Source organism: Pteropus vampyrus, unplaced genomic scaffold (genome assembly GCF_000151845.1).
Source record: "Pteropus vampyrus isolate Shadow unplaced genomic scaffold, Pvam_2.0 Scaffold77, whole genome shotgun sequence".
Classification (NCBI taxonomy): domain Eukaryota; kingdom Metazoa; phylum Chordata; class Mammalia; order Chiroptera; family Pteropodidae; genus Pteropus; species Pteropus vampyrus.
In genome coordinates, this window is record NW_011888858.1 from 5,903,114 (window position 1) to 5,919,537 (window position 16,424).

Sequence of the window (16,424 nt, forward strand, 5' to 3'; positions counted from 1 at the left end):
GAAGTAGGGAGGAGGGGAAAAAAGAACAATTATTGCAAAGAAAGCAAGAAAAGAAACAAGGAAAAAATATACCTAGAGAAAGTAGAAAAAGAAAAAGAATAGTAAGATTATACAAATAAATGAGAAGTCACAATAAAAATAGATTAAACTCTGAAGTTAAAAGACTGACATTCTACAAGAGGCAAAACAATGGAGACAGTAAAAAGACCAGTGGTTGCAAGGAGTTCAGAGGAGGGAGGGAAAGATGAATAAGTGGAGCACAGGGAATGTTTGGGTAGCAAAACTATTCTGCATAACACTGGAATGGTAGATACATGAGATTATACATTTATCAAAACCCATATAACAGACAACAAAAAAGAGAGCTCTGCTGTAAACTATGGACTTTAGTTAATAATAATTTATCAATATTGGCTCATCGATTGTAACAAATGTATCACACTAATGTGAGATGTTAATAATGGTGAAAATTGTGGGAGGAGGTGGGAGTCAGATGGGGTATATGAGAATTATATGCTTTCCTCTCAATAATTCTGTAAACCTAAACCTGCTCTAAAAATAAAATCTATTAAAATTTTTAAAAGACAAATATAGTAGCTGCCATAGATAGAGGGAGGGATAAACAGGCAAATCATGGAGGATTTTTAAGGCAACGAAACTGTATGATATTATAATGGCAGATACATGTCATTATATATTTGTTAAAACCCACAGACTGCACAATACCAAGAGTGGGCTCTAATGTAAACTATGAACTTGGGGTGATAGTGATGTGTCAGTGTAGGTTCATCAGTTGTAATAAATGTACCACTCTGATGAAGGATGTTGACAGTGGGGGAGGCTGTGTGTATGTGAGTTCACAGGGTATACGGAAAGCTCTGTACTTTCTGATCAGTTTTGTTGTGAATCTAAAATGGCTCTAAAAATAAACTATTTTTAAAAATCACATAACATTGTCTAAACAGCTTTGCAAATAAACTGTTTCAAATGCCTTAATTTGATGAATGAATTAAAGAATTATGGTTCTTAAGAATAATAAATAAAAACAACAAAAATTGTCAGGATTAAAAACAAACAAAAACTGCCAGACCTGGTTTCAAGGGACATAACTAAAACATAAAAACACACCAACAAAACTCTAAAATTTTTAAATTTCCCCTAAATTTTAATATAATCTCAAATTTTGATGGAACATATATTAAGGTTTTTATATAATGGTCTTACTGCTTTGTGACATTTCTTTTAGAATTATATTGAAATTTTATTTAGCTTGTTTTCTATCTTTTTACACTATAATATTGTCTTTAGTAAAGTATCAAATCACTGAGGATAGAGACTAATTTTTACTTTGTATTCTACATAACACTATGTAGTTATAGAATATATTATATCCTAATACACTACTGAAAATTTTTTTAATTAATTTATTTTTTTATGGTGAGATTGGTTAACAAAATCCAATAAGTTTCAGCTGTACACTTTAACAGTAAAGCATATATATATTTATACTGTGTGTTCACCTCCCATAGTTAGATTTCTTTGTCACCACATATTTGACCCCCTATACCCCGTCTACCCCTCCCCTCCCCCCACCCCAACCTCTGGTAACCACTAGTCTATATAGTCCATGTCCATGAGTCTCTGTTTGTCCTGTTCCTTTGTTGCTTTTAGGTTTATATCCCACATATAAGTGATATCATGTGATTTTCAACTTTTTCTGTCTGGCTTATTTCGCTTAGCATGATTATCCCGAGGTCCATCCATGTTGTTGCAAATGGCAGTATTTCTTCTTATGGCTGAGTAATATTGCATTGTATATGTGTACCACAGCTTCTTTAGGCAATCATCTATCGTAGAACACTTCAGTTGCTTCCATGTCCTGGCCACTGTAAATAATGCTGCTATGAACATCAGTGTGCAAATATCTTTTCAGATATGAGTTTTCAAGTCCTTGGGGTAAATACCCAGTAGAGGGATTGCTGGATCATATGGTAAATCAATTCTTAGATTTCTGAAGAACCTCCATACTGTTTTCTATAGTGGCTGTACCAATTTGCAGTCCCACCAGCAGTGTATAAGGGTTTCTTTTTCTCCTCATCCTCTCCAACATTTGTTATTACTTGTCCTATTGATTATAGCTATTCTACCAGGTGTGAGATGGTATCTCACTGTGGTTTTGATTTTCATTTCCCTAATAGCTAGCAATGTTGAGCATCTTTTCATATGTTCCTTGGCCATTTGTATGTCCTCTAGGGAAAAGTGTCTGTTCAGGTCCTCTGTCTATTTTTTATTAGATTGTTTGGTTTTTTGTTGCTATTGAGTCGTATGAGTTCTTTGTATATTTTGTATATTAGGCCCTTATCGGAGGTGTTGTTTACAAATATATTTTCCCATTCGGATGGTTGTCTCTTTACCTTGTTGACGGTTTCTTTTGCTGAGCAGAAACTTTTTAGTTTGATGTAGTCCCATTCATTTATTTTTGCTTTTACTTCCCTTGCCTGTGAGGTCAAATTCATAAAATCTTCTTTAAGTCCAAGGTCTTTGAGTTTAGTTCCTATGTTTTCTTCTATGCATTTTATTGTTTCAGGTCTTATATTTAGGTCCTTAATCCATTTTGAGTTAATTTTGGTGTGTGGTGATAGACAACAGTCTAGTGTTATTCTTTTGCAGGTGGCTTTCCAGTTCTCCCAGCACCATTTATTGAAGAGGCTTTCCTTTCTCCGCTGTATGTTTTTGGCGTTTTTGGCGAAAATTATTTGCCCATGTAAATAAGGGTTTACTTCTGGACTCTCGATTCTGTTCCACTGGTCTGTGTGTCTGTTTTGCTGCCAATACCATGCCATTTTGATTACTGTCACTTTCTAGTATAATTTGAAGTCAGGCACAGTGCTGCCTCCAGCCTCATTCTTTTTTCTCAAGATGGCTTTGGCAATTGAGGGTTTTTGTGCTTCCATACAAATCTGATGATTTGTTGTTCTATTTCATTAAAAAATGCTGATAGGATTTTGATGGGGACTGCATTAAATCTGTATAATGCTTTAGGTAATATGGTCATTTTAACTATGTTGATTCTTCCAATCCGAGAACATGGAAAATCTTTCCATTTCTTTGTATCTTCTTCCATCTCTTTTAATTGGGTCTTATAGTTTTCATTATATAGGTCCAAATTTTATACATTCAATAAATATTTTTATTTAATTCAGTCCATTTGAAATGGGTCAGATATTGAATAGTAAACTAATTTCAGGTTTGAGTTTCTAGTTCATCAATATTCCAAAAGTTAACATATTTAATCTCCTAAAAAAGGGAGAACTAGAAATGGAATAAATAGTCTCAACTATTAGAAAAAAGCATTTTGAAAACTGTATCTGTTAAATCATCTTATCTATGTTAGAAGTGAAACAAAACTAATACAGAGTATTTATGGTTGAAATGACATATCAAATATTTGCTTAAAATATTTCACCAAAAAAAAAATTAGGAAGATAGCTGTAAACAACATTAGGAAAATGTTAATAATTGTTGGAATTGCAGAAGGGCACATGAGGGTTCATTATACTCTTTAATTTCATACGTTTGAAAATTTATATTTTAATAAAATTTTTTTTAAAAAAAGAAAGCAAAACCATACTTACAAATTTTCATGTATTTTTCACTCTTTCTGAAAAGCACTTTAGGGCCATTTTTTGTTTGAAGAAAGTCAAGGCTTTTCTTAGGACCAAATAGCATATTCAGCCCAATAATTAGCATCACTGTCCCTATTAAAAGAGAAAGAAAGAATATATTAGAATATATCACATTTTAATCCAAAAATCCTTCTAACGATAAACTCCAGCAGCCAAGATTTCAATTAAATGGGCACACCCTGGAAATTCAGTTATTAAGTTATCTCAGTACCAAAGCATTTACTCCAATACTACTTGTGATCATTGGGATGATCATAAGAAATAGGAGGAACCTGGATGAGAGATTTTTTTAATTTCTTGTTTCCTAGTTGTCAGATTGCCAAGAGTATACATCACTGACTGTTGATTATTTAGTGGAGGGTAGAGCACAAGAGAAAGGAGCCCTCTGAATGGCCTTGGGGACTCAATCTTCTCCACTAAAGAGATTTCTCGTGCACCAAGTCAAGGAGCACAAAAGAGGCTATGTAGGTTAACACGGCAGTGTTTGTGGCAATACTTCTGGCCTGGGATATGGATATTCTGGGCACAAGGTCCTCAGAGGATGCATGCTAGAACTCACACTGTGCCAATAAGGCCAGGCGACAGAGTTGAGCTCAATTGGGATGCATTACAATGTAGGTTACATGTAAAGTTTACATACGTCTAAGATTGTATATAAGAAGATGGAAACAGAAGTATGATTCAACAATATATAAATTAGGAAATGTCACGTAAAAGTTAAGCTTAGATAGAAAGCTAGCAAAAAAAAAAAAAGTTATGTGCAATTTCCAGGAACTAGCAAAAGAAACCTAGACAATAAATTTATAACTAGTTTCTAATTTAATACAGATTCTTTTCAACTGTATTAAAAGCTACTCTGAACATTACCAACATTTCTCATCATTATAATGCCTTATCGTTATAATACCACTCTTACTAAAAAAATTCTTAGTTGAGAAGGAACTCAAAAAAGCACATCATTTATAACATTCAAAAGAAATAAACTTATGCTTAGAATGGCTCTTACTTTCATTCGTTTTCTCCACATGGCAGACCCCCTAAGCAAGCGGCAGTAGGAAAAAAGCAGGGCATTGGACAGGAAGATATAGCAGGACAGAGTACACAGACCTGAAAGAAACCAGAAGAAATACAAAGTTTGCAAAGCCAAGATTATCACAGAGGAAATGTAGCCAGGGTATTTGCCAGAAATATCAAATTCTCAGTTATTTTAAATATTTCATGTAATTTAAAAATATATCTTCCAAGTCAGCCTGTCCTGACAGACATCTAGCTCGTGGAATAGAAAAGTTTATGTGAAACTGTACAGAGTACAGAGTAGCTGGGTGTATACCAAGGGCACAGGGAGATCTGCAAAGGGACTCACGCGGAAGCCTAGAGCTTTGCACAGCTCTTGCCCCAATTCTGATTCCATAAGCCTTTGTCTAACTTGTGTATGGTGTTTCCCCTACTACACTGATGCTTCAGGTGGACAAGGACATTATTTCTCTTAAATCTCCAACATGAGGCATTGTGCTTAGAACACAGGAGGTGTGCAACAATTTTTTTAATGAATAAATGAACAAATGGAAAAATGAACGTGTGAGCAAACAAGAACAGAACCCCCTACTAACAATTTCTGGCTCCTCATTTTTCAAAGATTTTATCCTGGAAGCATCTGTTATGTTTTACTTAAACTAAAACAATATGCGACACTTGATTTGTGTATGTCCGGTGTACAGCAGTAATTTCATTATTGCCAAAAGAAAATTTTTTAAGTATGATACTAAGGTGAGCTGCTGACATTTTAATTTTTGAACATAAGTTCATAACCACTGAAATGGAAAATACATTTATGATTTGGGAATTTTTCATTCACACTAAGATTTATATATACGAAATATATTTTATTGGTAAAAAAAGGTAAATAAAAATTAGATAAAATTCAGAACCAAAAAAAAAAATCACAATTCCTATATATAATTACATGCCTTCCACTGAAATAGCAATGTGAGTATAATGATCACAACTTTTCCCAACATATCGTATAATACAAGTGTTACATAGTACCTCTTTCATACTTTATTATGACTTAAACCTGCTTTTTTACAACTAATTCACTTAAAAGGCTTTTGTAGTAATAAATAATACTGAAACTCACTGATAAATAAGAAATTTGTTTTTAAGTAGCAGTTTAGACATTTCTCCAGTGATTTCTTTTTTTTAATCGAGAGATTCTGTTTTAATGAGAAAGGCAAGATCATCCTATTTATTTCCACCAGTTGCGTAAAGTGCTAAATCACAGTGAGAGCCCTGAAGAGTATTTTCTAGTAGTTATTACTTTAATCCAAATGTACTCACCCAAAAGCACATCAGATCTTTCTCTAGCATAGACACCTCCTGGGACAAATTTAAAAGCTGTGCACCATGCACAGAAAAATGTATCTAGAAGATAAAATATCATTGCAATGGTCATGGTTTTCCCAGGGCTTGACCCTGAGCTAATAAGATGTCCAAGCACTTGAGGCCACATGGATGCTGTGAAGATGGCGAGTACACAGCCAGAAACAGCGGCTCCCCACGTGGGCAGGTACAAGAGACCCGCAGCCGCAGCCGCTCCTGTTGGTAAGAGAAAAAAACAGGACTCAGACAGGAAAGTAGTAATACATAGGCTCTTCTATTTGCTCAAAAAAAAAGCAGAGGGGGAAGAATAATAAGCTTATAGGACAACCGATGTACAGCCATTTAGAGCCAGAAAAGACTTCAGGGGCACACTGGTCCAATCTCCACACTAATGAGAACCTGAGGTCTACAAGGTTAATGTGACTTGCTAATGGTCACACAGATAGTTACTTGCACAACTGGAAGTGGAATGTGAGTCTAGTAAATCTATTTTAATAGCAGTCCAGTGCTATTTCTTCAGGAATGGTGTGGGGAGGGAAGAAGGCATTTTTAGGTTATTTGTGTTAAGATCATAAGAGCAATAAAAACTGAAAAAATTTGGTACTACCTGTAATACCAAAATCATGTCCACTTAATTTAACCAGCCAGATCCAGGACATTAGAAAAATGTATCATGTAGAATCAGTGTGATATCTAGAACGTTTTTGTTAAGAAACATTCTAAAGGAATTTCCATCTATTTAAATGCTGCTCCTTGTCCTACAATAAGTAAGTTGACTTTCCCAACCACGCAGCCCTCAGATGTGGCTGACAGTACTGTAGAAGCGATGCTTTAGCAATTCTGCTGTCAGTCCATTCCTTATCCAGCAGCCTACTAGCTTTGGGAGCTGTGTGATCTGCCTGGTCCACAGCAGGCACTTAGTAAATTTTTGCTAATTTGTTGAGCCTATCCTAAGAAAACTTAACATTTCTCCCAATTCCTGTGAAATCAGCTTTGAGAAAGCACACATGGTCTTACAGCACCCCATTTTGGAGCCATCAATATAACACTGTTCCATAGAATATGATATTTCCTAGACATTTCCATCAGTGTTGTATCACTATGTCCCACCCTTCAAGGGTGTCTATAGCAGACGCCTCACTGCCTGGGGCAAGATCTCCAGGAAAAAATGGTGAGGGGAGCAGAAGGTGGCTTCAGCCAGCTCCTTAGTGTCCCACAGCTCACATGCATCAGTAAGTTCCACCTGCACCATCACAAGACAATGCCATGTGACTACCTATTCCTCCCCACTTCAGAGGACTGTAACTCAGATAAACACGAGAGCCAGATTCCAGGGCCCTCTACAACTGCAGAGTTCAACTCCACAGTGAGACCTTCAAACACGTTAGATCAGACATGGTTATTTTAATAACAGGAAAAATTTTTTCATTTTGAAATAAAACAAAAATAATGACTATTCACTTTTTAAAAATACAGAACTATACAGAAACAATTAAGGATCACCTAAGACTAAGATGACTATAGCCAATACTCCAATATATTTCTCCAAAATTTTTTCTGTCTATATAGAAATATTTTTACGTAAATGAAATCATACCAGATATTGAGGATTATATTCTGCTTCTCATGTGACATAGAAAGAACATTTTCTCATGCTATTAATTTTTTTCCTCAAACAATTTCATGTACATACGCTATAACTCTGGGTAAATACACCACAACATAAGCCACCATGTCCCTATTGTTGGCCATGGATGAGGCTGCTAACACTGTGAGGAACATCTTTCTTTGTCAATTAATCTCTTACTACATCTCTGATTGTTCCTTAAAATAGATTCTTAGAAGTCCAATTACTGGGTCAAGAGGTAAAAACATTTTAAAGTGTCATTACCTGTAGTCAATTATTTTCCTGAAAGGTTATACCGGTCTTCATTTCCTCCAGAAACTTTGCCAAAAGTCTCACCTTTTGAGCCCTGCCGAAATCATTTTTTCTAAAAACTTTTGCCAAATTAATGATGAAAATGGTATCATATTCTGAATTACACTTGTTTGATTATTAATGAGATTGAATTTTTCCTGTTTACTTGCTTACAATGACTATTTTTTAAAAGAATGAGTCAATTTGATATTCTAAAGGCATTAGACTTTGTTGCTTCTGTCTTACTACAGAGAATTATCTGGAAGGAAAAAAAACAGCTCTTAAAATTTCTCTTAAATTTAGTTTCTATTTTTACATAGGCTATATATTTTTTAATCCACTAAAATTATATTTTTAAATAGGCTATAAATTCAAAATCCAAAATCTGAAAGGTAGGAAAGAGTCCCTTTGACTGTTGTCACTTGCTACTTCCCCTTAGGAAAGGCAACCAAGGTTTGCATTTTCTGTATCCTTTCAACCTATGTGTAGAAAGAAAAAACAATGTATGCACATTACACCAGTGGTGGCAAATGACACACACTCTTAGTCACTTTGCCTTTTTCACTTAATTATATACTTTAACTTTTTGTTTGAGACTGAGTCCTTCCAAATAATTTCCTCCAAATCTGTACAACATCTAAGACACCGAACAGAATTAATGGTAATTGAACATCCCAATAACATTTATGTCTAATATGTTCGTTTTCAATAGATCAGATTTTTCATATAGTAAAACTAGGCATACTATATGGTGCACTGGGGTCCTCTGGATGTGTTGAGTACATCTATGTCCTTTTTAAAATAAAACTTTGATTTTACTAATTGCCATCAATATTTCAGTTCTCTGTGTTTATGAAATTCTATTGGTTGTTTCCATAATTAATTTCATACTGAGACCCAGTTGGGATTTCAAACTTTAACTGTACAATGAAAAAATAAGATTTCTCTTTCTATACTCTGCTTTATGATGTGGTTTCCAGGGATGAATCACATGAAAAGTGGGCACTATCCCTAGATAATTAGGTGTGAGCTCCAGCTTATTTCAGATGAGCAGGCGACCAGAGAAGGAGATGAAGCTCATGAATTATGGCCCTGCTCTCCTATCTGCTGCAAATAGCTTATTAGGTGCCTTAAATCTGCTTGCCCCTGGAGTCTTTTAAACTACTATGTAATACTCTAGAGAGACTGCAAAACTAGATCAGGTTTGACTCTCAAGGGTATGACCTTCTATCTAGGGAAATAAATATAAGCATAACACTAAGTTCACAGCTTTTCTGTTCTTTAAGTTAATGTGTCTGTGAACCTAAGTTTTCCCATATTTGAAATGAAGATGCTAATATTTGCCCAATAAGCATCTTGCTTATATTCCATGAGAAAAGACAATATAAATGTTGAAGAAACTTTCAACATATTTCATGTTCCTTTTCCCAATTGCATACAGATGAAGAAGCTATATACTCATTGCAAAGTCAGTATTAACAGTTATCTAGCCGTTTTCTTGAGGCATTTCATGAGGCGTCTCTCTGATGAGAAGAAAGGTTACTCCAATATTCATACAAACTTCCATAGACCCCATAGGGGATGCCTACTAGAAAATACACAAGCAAAAGGAAAAACAGCTCAACCAGCTGCAGTCACTCACACAGCTCCAGGAGGAAAACTGGGTCATCCTCATCATCGAACAACCTTTTGGAATTACACATACATCTCCTGCAAGGGTGATGGTGCTTAAGGTGTACAGAAATTTACCTATTGTGTTATTCAACCAAAGTTACCGATACACTGTCTCACAAACCCACACACAGCATCTAGTGCAGCACTCCGGCTCACCTGCTTAATTGATATGTATAAGGATATCTCTCCTCACAGAAAGCAAATATAGTGTTTCTTCTGTCACACAGTGGGGGATTTTTTTATTTAACACTGAAACCATCTCTGCCTTTTAAGAGGAAGGGAAAAGGGACAGAATTTAGCCGTAGGAAAATAAGTAGATTGCTCCTGAAGTATGACAGCCTTCAGGAATATTCTGTGATCCTTACGGGTACGACTGGGAGGAGATGGTCCAAAGCTGCGTAGAAGTGTGAGAAGCTAAACTGTTACACATACAAGAGAAAGAGAAAGTGAACTTCATCATGGAGCCCCAAAGGAGGACATTCCTGAAAACCAGAGAGCAAGGATTCTTGGAGAGGGGAGGAGGTCTGGCAACGTGGTGACATGCAACCCTCCACCTCCTCAGACCTCCGGTAAATCTGCAGGCACCTGACACATATGCCTTGTAAAAGTCGATTGGGAGATGGGGGAGATTATGTCAGCATAGTCAGGGCAGAATCAGACAGCTGTAGGAGGAAAGGAGAGATGAAATAGGGGAAGGCAGAAATCTGGAGCCAGCTGTCACTGGTAATCATGGTGACATCTGCGTTATGGGGGCTGCAGCTTGTTATAATAGCCCACTCGGCAATCGCACAGATTTGTATGGCTGCCTTGGTCTTCTACTTCCACTCTAGGTGTACATGCTTGCAAGAAAAATTGGACAACCAAGCTAAATGAGTGGCATATCTGCAGGTAAATTCCACATACCTGTAACCCACCAGATTAAACTAGTACCAGGAAACCATGAGCAAGTTGAAAGCATCAATCCGCTCACCAAACCCAGCAGAACTGCACCTCTGTAAAATAAAGACATGCCATAAGACATTTGACATTAATCGTATTTCACTGTCCCATATATAAAAAAGAAAAATACCTCTAGGTACACCCAAGAAATAATATGAGTGTGAAACAACCAATGAGATGAGGAGAGCCCATCGGGAACCAATGTCATATCTTTTCGGAACACTGAGGTAACAACAATTCTGACTTGGAATAAATGATATCTGCAGTCTCTCACGCTTAGTGTCAACAGAGTAATTGGGTTTTCTCAGACTATTAAATTATAGTCACACTGGCCATGGAAAAAGTCATTGCGAATAGTTTCTATTTAGTTTGCTTCTTTCCTTTCTTTTCTCTACCTCAATACTGCTTTTATCTACAGTCTCTGCCTTCCTGGCACCTGTGTCAGTTTGATAAGTAATTGATAGTTGTGTTTTTAAAACAACCACACACTATTTCATTCTTTCACTACTTTGACAAAATCTTGTAGGAGGAAGAAAAAAAGAATTTAACTAAATTCTAGGGGGAAAATTCAGCAACCACAGTAGCTAGGACATGGTACTCAATTAAGCTATACTATAAATTAAGCTAAAAAAATATAATACTTATAACTTAGAAGGCAAGTTTTTTTTAGATTTTTACATGTCTTATTAGCTCATTTAATCCTCACAAATCCGTAAAGTAAATGCTATTATTATCCCCATTTTTCAGAGGTGGACACTGGGAGAAAGAGCACCTGAACCTGCCTGAGGTCAGACACAGTTGCATGTGTAGGACCAAGAATCCCAAAAAGGCCTTTGGGATCTAGAGTGAGGCTCCCGCTGCCCTCCTAAGGTTAAGCATCATCCTGGATCCACAGAAGACCAGACGTGACAAAGGGCTGTGGAGGGTACTGCTGATCTTTTTCTATTCCCAATTCAACGACAAATGTTTACAAGGACCTACTTTGTGCCAGGCTCCGTTCTAGGGTTTGGGACACATCAGTGAACAAAGATCTCTTTCCTCCGCAGGACTCAAGCTCCAGTGGGGGGAGGAGGACAAACAATAAACACAATTAACAAGCAATGCAGGATATTAGAAGGTGGAAAGCGCTACAAAAGAGTAAGAGTAACAGGGTTCGGAGTGCTAAGGGGGTGGGGAGGGTGCTGACGGGAAACTGGAACACCGCACTGCCCCCTTGTTCCCGCGGGGTCTACGACCTGCACCGACCCTTTGGTTTCCCAGCCCCCTTCAGCACCTCTGAGCCTCTCTCTCACCTCCTTCTCCATCTCTCACCTCTTTATCCCATCAAAACTTATCCATGACCCCATTCCTTTAAGTAAAACCTAGTGAATTTTAGAAAGTAATTCCTGCTATGATGGTCAAGGGTGATGATGGTCTAATGCAGTATTTCTCAAACAGGGGTTCTGAGAAATACCAGTTTTATGAGATGTTAATAGGTATTCTAAAAAAGGAATTCCATGTTCCAGTAAATTTAAGAAACACCCAAGAGTCTCTAATATGCTAATGTGTATTGTGAACTACAAAGAAAGGAATATGAAATGCAGTATTTCCTAAGCCTATTCGATCTAGAAGACGTTTTTTCAGAGTACTTATTGACATCTCAAGAAACCAGCATTCCACAGAAAACAGTTTGGGAATGCTGGTCTCGTAAGTTGCGTCTCTCTCTTCAAGTCTCACTCCAACATACAGGATTACGAAAATGTCTGAAAAGGAAACTCTCACTTTACAGTGAGAAAACAAGGCCAGGGATGTAATCTTACTATTTAAACTTAGACAGTGAGTTGCTGGTGGCCAGTCGGGACTCAGTCCTCAAGTGTGGCCTTGGGTTCCCGGTCTAGTTCTCCTTTTGCTCTCCCACGCAACAGGGAACTTTGGAAATTCCTTTCTAAATGCATGAGAATAAACTTCTTCCCTTCCACTCTCTTCCCCTGTGCCTTTCTTCCCTCTCACCCTTCCTCCCACATATACTAGAGCATTTAGATCAAAAAGATAAAGACTCCGAATAAAATTCCTAGCTCAGTGCCTAACACAGATTAAGACATAAATATTGGTTCTTTTTCTCATTCCCTGCCCTCAAGGAGCATGGTGTCTAGAAAGGAAGAAAGACATCAAATAACGAATATTTTTAAAAACTGTAATACAGAATAATAACAAGAGATATAAGGGGAGGGGTGGAGCTTAAAGGTAGTATGAGGCAGAAAGGAATCCTGGAGATAAACAGAGGAGACTTCACAGAGCAGACGCTTGAGGTGGGCTGTAAAGGGTGAGTAAGAGCTTGCCAGGATGTCCAGGCAGAGAAGGCAGCCCATGTACATGCAGTTGGGGGACTGGACTAGTCTGGCACTTCTAAGGAACTGAAAATTATTTTGGCTCAGGTGAAGCACAGGGATAAGGTAGGGATCACTTGTAAAAGTAAGGGAGGGGCGTGTACAGACCCTGTCTCATGTGACCTGATATGAGAGGGGGAAAAATCAAGTTTTAAGCAAAGGAGTGATAGAGTCAGATTTTCATTTTAGAAAGCTCACTCTGGGGCAGTGCAGAGAAGGCCACACCGGAGAGAGAGCATCAGTAGACAGTACCAATAGCCCGGAAAGATGGCGATAACCCCACTAAGCAGATATGGCTGGACACAGGAAGAAAGGGATAGATTCTTTAAGAGAAGTACTAAAATCAACTACACTTAAGGCCCAGTTAGATGCAGAAAATGAGGAAGATGCAGAATTCCAGGATGACTGCTGGATTCTGGCAAGGATGATGGGGTGGAGAGGCAGAGTGAATCAAAGCATGGAGGAGGAAGAGCATGTTTGGAGACTGGGAACTCCTGAGTTGAGACATGGACATGCTGAGTTTGAGACACCTGAGGAATATGTCCAGATATCTGCTGGGAGAAGATCCAGCAGGCAGCTGCATGTTCCAAATATGGGAATTTCAGCACAATACGAGAAAACAGATATCAGAGGCAGATGTTTTAAGGATTTCTCCAATCTTTTAACATGAAAGCCTGGACCTAGGCATGGAAGAAAACAGGTGTCGGGAAGAGTTGAGCAAGGATTAATGAGGACCAAGCACATGGACCAACACTTAAACTCAAGGCCGCTAACTCCTCAGGTGCCCTGTGGTTGGTGCAGGTCCCAAAGTGCCAGAGGATGCAGAGCTCTCCCTGGGCTTCCCTCATTTGCCAAGAATCATGAACTGTGCCCAAGCTGCTAACTTGGTCTCTCATCAGGGCCCTCTGGTCTTGTCCTTCCAAATGCCCACAACTGTAATAGGGAGAAAGTGGCCAGGGAACACCATGTTTTCCCTTCCATAAGGATGGTCTTCTCTGTGAAGATTCCTCAGAGTCTCAGAGTGCCCATGTTGGAGCTCTCAGAACCTCCTACTTAGCTATGCACAATCCTCCGTCCTCCCTCAGCTACTCTGCAGTAATCCTTCAGCACTGGAGCAAATACTTTTCTGGATCCTTCATCTCCAGAGTGCACGATAATTTCATGACACATTTCTGATATCTACAGTAAACAAAATAGGAAACATTTGGCTGGCACAGATCTAGCTGCTCAACAAACAAGGCGTTTCTCCCTTCAGCCATAACAACCAATTTCTTAATTGCCTCCAAACCCAAACTCACCCAAATGGGTTAGGATCTGGTCCTGGATTGGGATGCCCATTCACTGCCCATCTGGAAACCAGAGATACCTCTCCAAAAATCCAGTGGGTGAGGAACATGAGACTGCCAAAGGCAGCCCCAGCCAACAACCAATGTGGTCTACAGGCTATCCCCTTCGCTGCCTCCCTGGTCCTTCTTTCCTCAGGTTTATTGCAGTCGCCATCTAGAATGAAAAATGAAAAAGGGTCAGTTACATGGGAATTTACCCTCTATATTTAATAACAGACTTTTAGCAAGTAAAAGATGGCACTTGGCTTCAAGGAGCTTACTTTAGAAAGGGTGATGAGACATGCAACTACAATACAAAGCAGAATCTGCTGAGAGCTAGTCAGTGGGAGAGATTATTTCAGACAGGCTAGATCAGGAATGGTTTAGGGAGAACAAAACATTTTGGAATTTGACAAGTGAAAATGCAGAAAGCTATTTACTTCATGTGAAGTTAACAACAGGAGCAAAACTATATGTAGGAAAAGTGAATGGAATGTCCAGGGAACAAATGCAGTCCAACCTGAGTGGAACATTTCCGGTATACCAGGCTGCTTCCCATCTAACACTCTGTACCCAGAGTAATAACGGTGCATTGACTGAGCAGTTACTGTGTGCCAAGCTCTGTTTTGGGCCCTTTGTATGGACTCTTAATCTTTACAACAACTTTACTATGTACGCTTTATTAGTAATCCCATTTTACAGATTAGAAAACTGAAGCCCAGAGAGAACAGGTGACCTGTCCAAGATCATACAGCTAGTAAAGAGAAACTGGGATCAGAGCTCAGGCTGTCTACCTCCAGCACCTGTGTCCTTAACTTTACTGTACTTCCAGGACTGTTTACCCAAGAGGTCTCAACTCACTGCATAACTCACTTACCATACAAAAATGTAACAACTGGAGAAAATGCTGGCAGGAGAATTTCTTTGTAGGAACAGAAAGCAAGTTGGGCAGATGTTTTATAGCACTGCGAAGCCCTCTGCAGGTTAAAAGGAATCCTTAGGGTCTACCTATGGGGCTGGCAGCCAGATTTCACAAGGAGAAATCCATTCTGCTAATAAAGGAGCCAGAGGAAGAAGGAGCAGAGCTGAAAGCTGTGGGGATGGGGGAGAGGGTGGTGAAGACGGAGGGGAGGTCAAGGCCTACAGGCCAAGCTGACATTCTTTGGAGAAGAGTGATACCTAAGCTGAATTTGCTGAAATACTCTGTGTATTATGGTGGGTGACCCTGCCCCCAGGACCAACAAATCTTCAATAAAACTAAAAAAAAAAAAAAAGCCTGGTATGATCAGATATCCTGGAGAAGCTGGTGAGGAATCTGGAGTTTTGTAAATGGGAGCACAGGGGTAAAAAAAGAAGGGACCAAAAATTGGGTCACATAAATTTAAAACAGAGGCAAGAAAGAAGACAACAGAAGTCAAGAAATGTAAAGGACACCTTGAAGTTCAGATCCTTATCAGATGTACCTGTGAAATGTGCTTTCTGAGTTTCCACTTTAAATGTTTGTGTTTTACAAACTATAAAACATATATTAGGGCTCTAGACCAAGATCTGAATATTCTATTAATAGTAATGTCACGTGACCAATTTACTTGCATGATGTTGTAACTATACACAAACTTTATTTCTTTAATATAGTCTTTTCCTCCGATTCAAGCTGGTTTTGCCCAGATGATGCCATTGTGACTCACTTGCTTCCCATCCCCCATCCTCTGTATGCCTGCTCCTTTAATCATTAAGCCTCAAGACATAAGTTTAACTGAGCCTCTGGTCTGTAATCAAGAGGACAATAGATTTTAGTTAGACTTTAGATTAAGGACAACATCTTGACTTTAGCTGTGCTTCAGCCCCAGTCTCATCGAGGCAGAATAACCACCCCACTGGGCAGGACCAGACAGGATGGTGCCATGATTGATTCCAGAACTGGTCACAACGATCAATTATCTCATTTCCTTCCAATCATCCAGTCAGTAGCACCAAGGACCCCAACTCCCTTCATTTCCATGACTACTGATTTTTCCCTATATAATCTGCACTCCCAAGATACCCGGGGAGCCAGGCTTTGAGCAGTAGCTTGCCTGTGTCCCCGGGACATGCAACTCTCTAACAAACCTTACTTTCTTTGCTACAAAACCTGCAC

The 16,424-nt window shown here is 38.5% G+C and overlaps 1 protein-coding gene across 1 annotated transcript in view; it reads right to left on the reverse strand.

The window, feature by feature from the left end:
* CWH43 (cell wall biogenesis 43 C-terminal homolog) overlaps positions 1–16,424 on the reverse strand; it is a 52,931-nt gene that overhangs the window by 18,932 nt on the left and 17,575 nt on the right. The window contains exons 2-5 of the mRNA XM_011362653.2: positions 14,261–14,462; positions 10,561–10,649; positions 6,024–6,281; positions 3,636–3,758 (exon numbers count right to left, since the gene is read on the reverse strand). Of these exons, the coding sequence (XP_011360955.2) occupies positions 3,636–3,758; positions 6,024–6,281; positions 10,561–10,649; positions 14,261–14,462 (672 nt within the window). The remainder of the gene's footprint in view (positions 1–3,635; positions 3,759–6,023; positions 6,282–10,560; positions 10,650–14,260; positions 14,463–16,424) is intronic.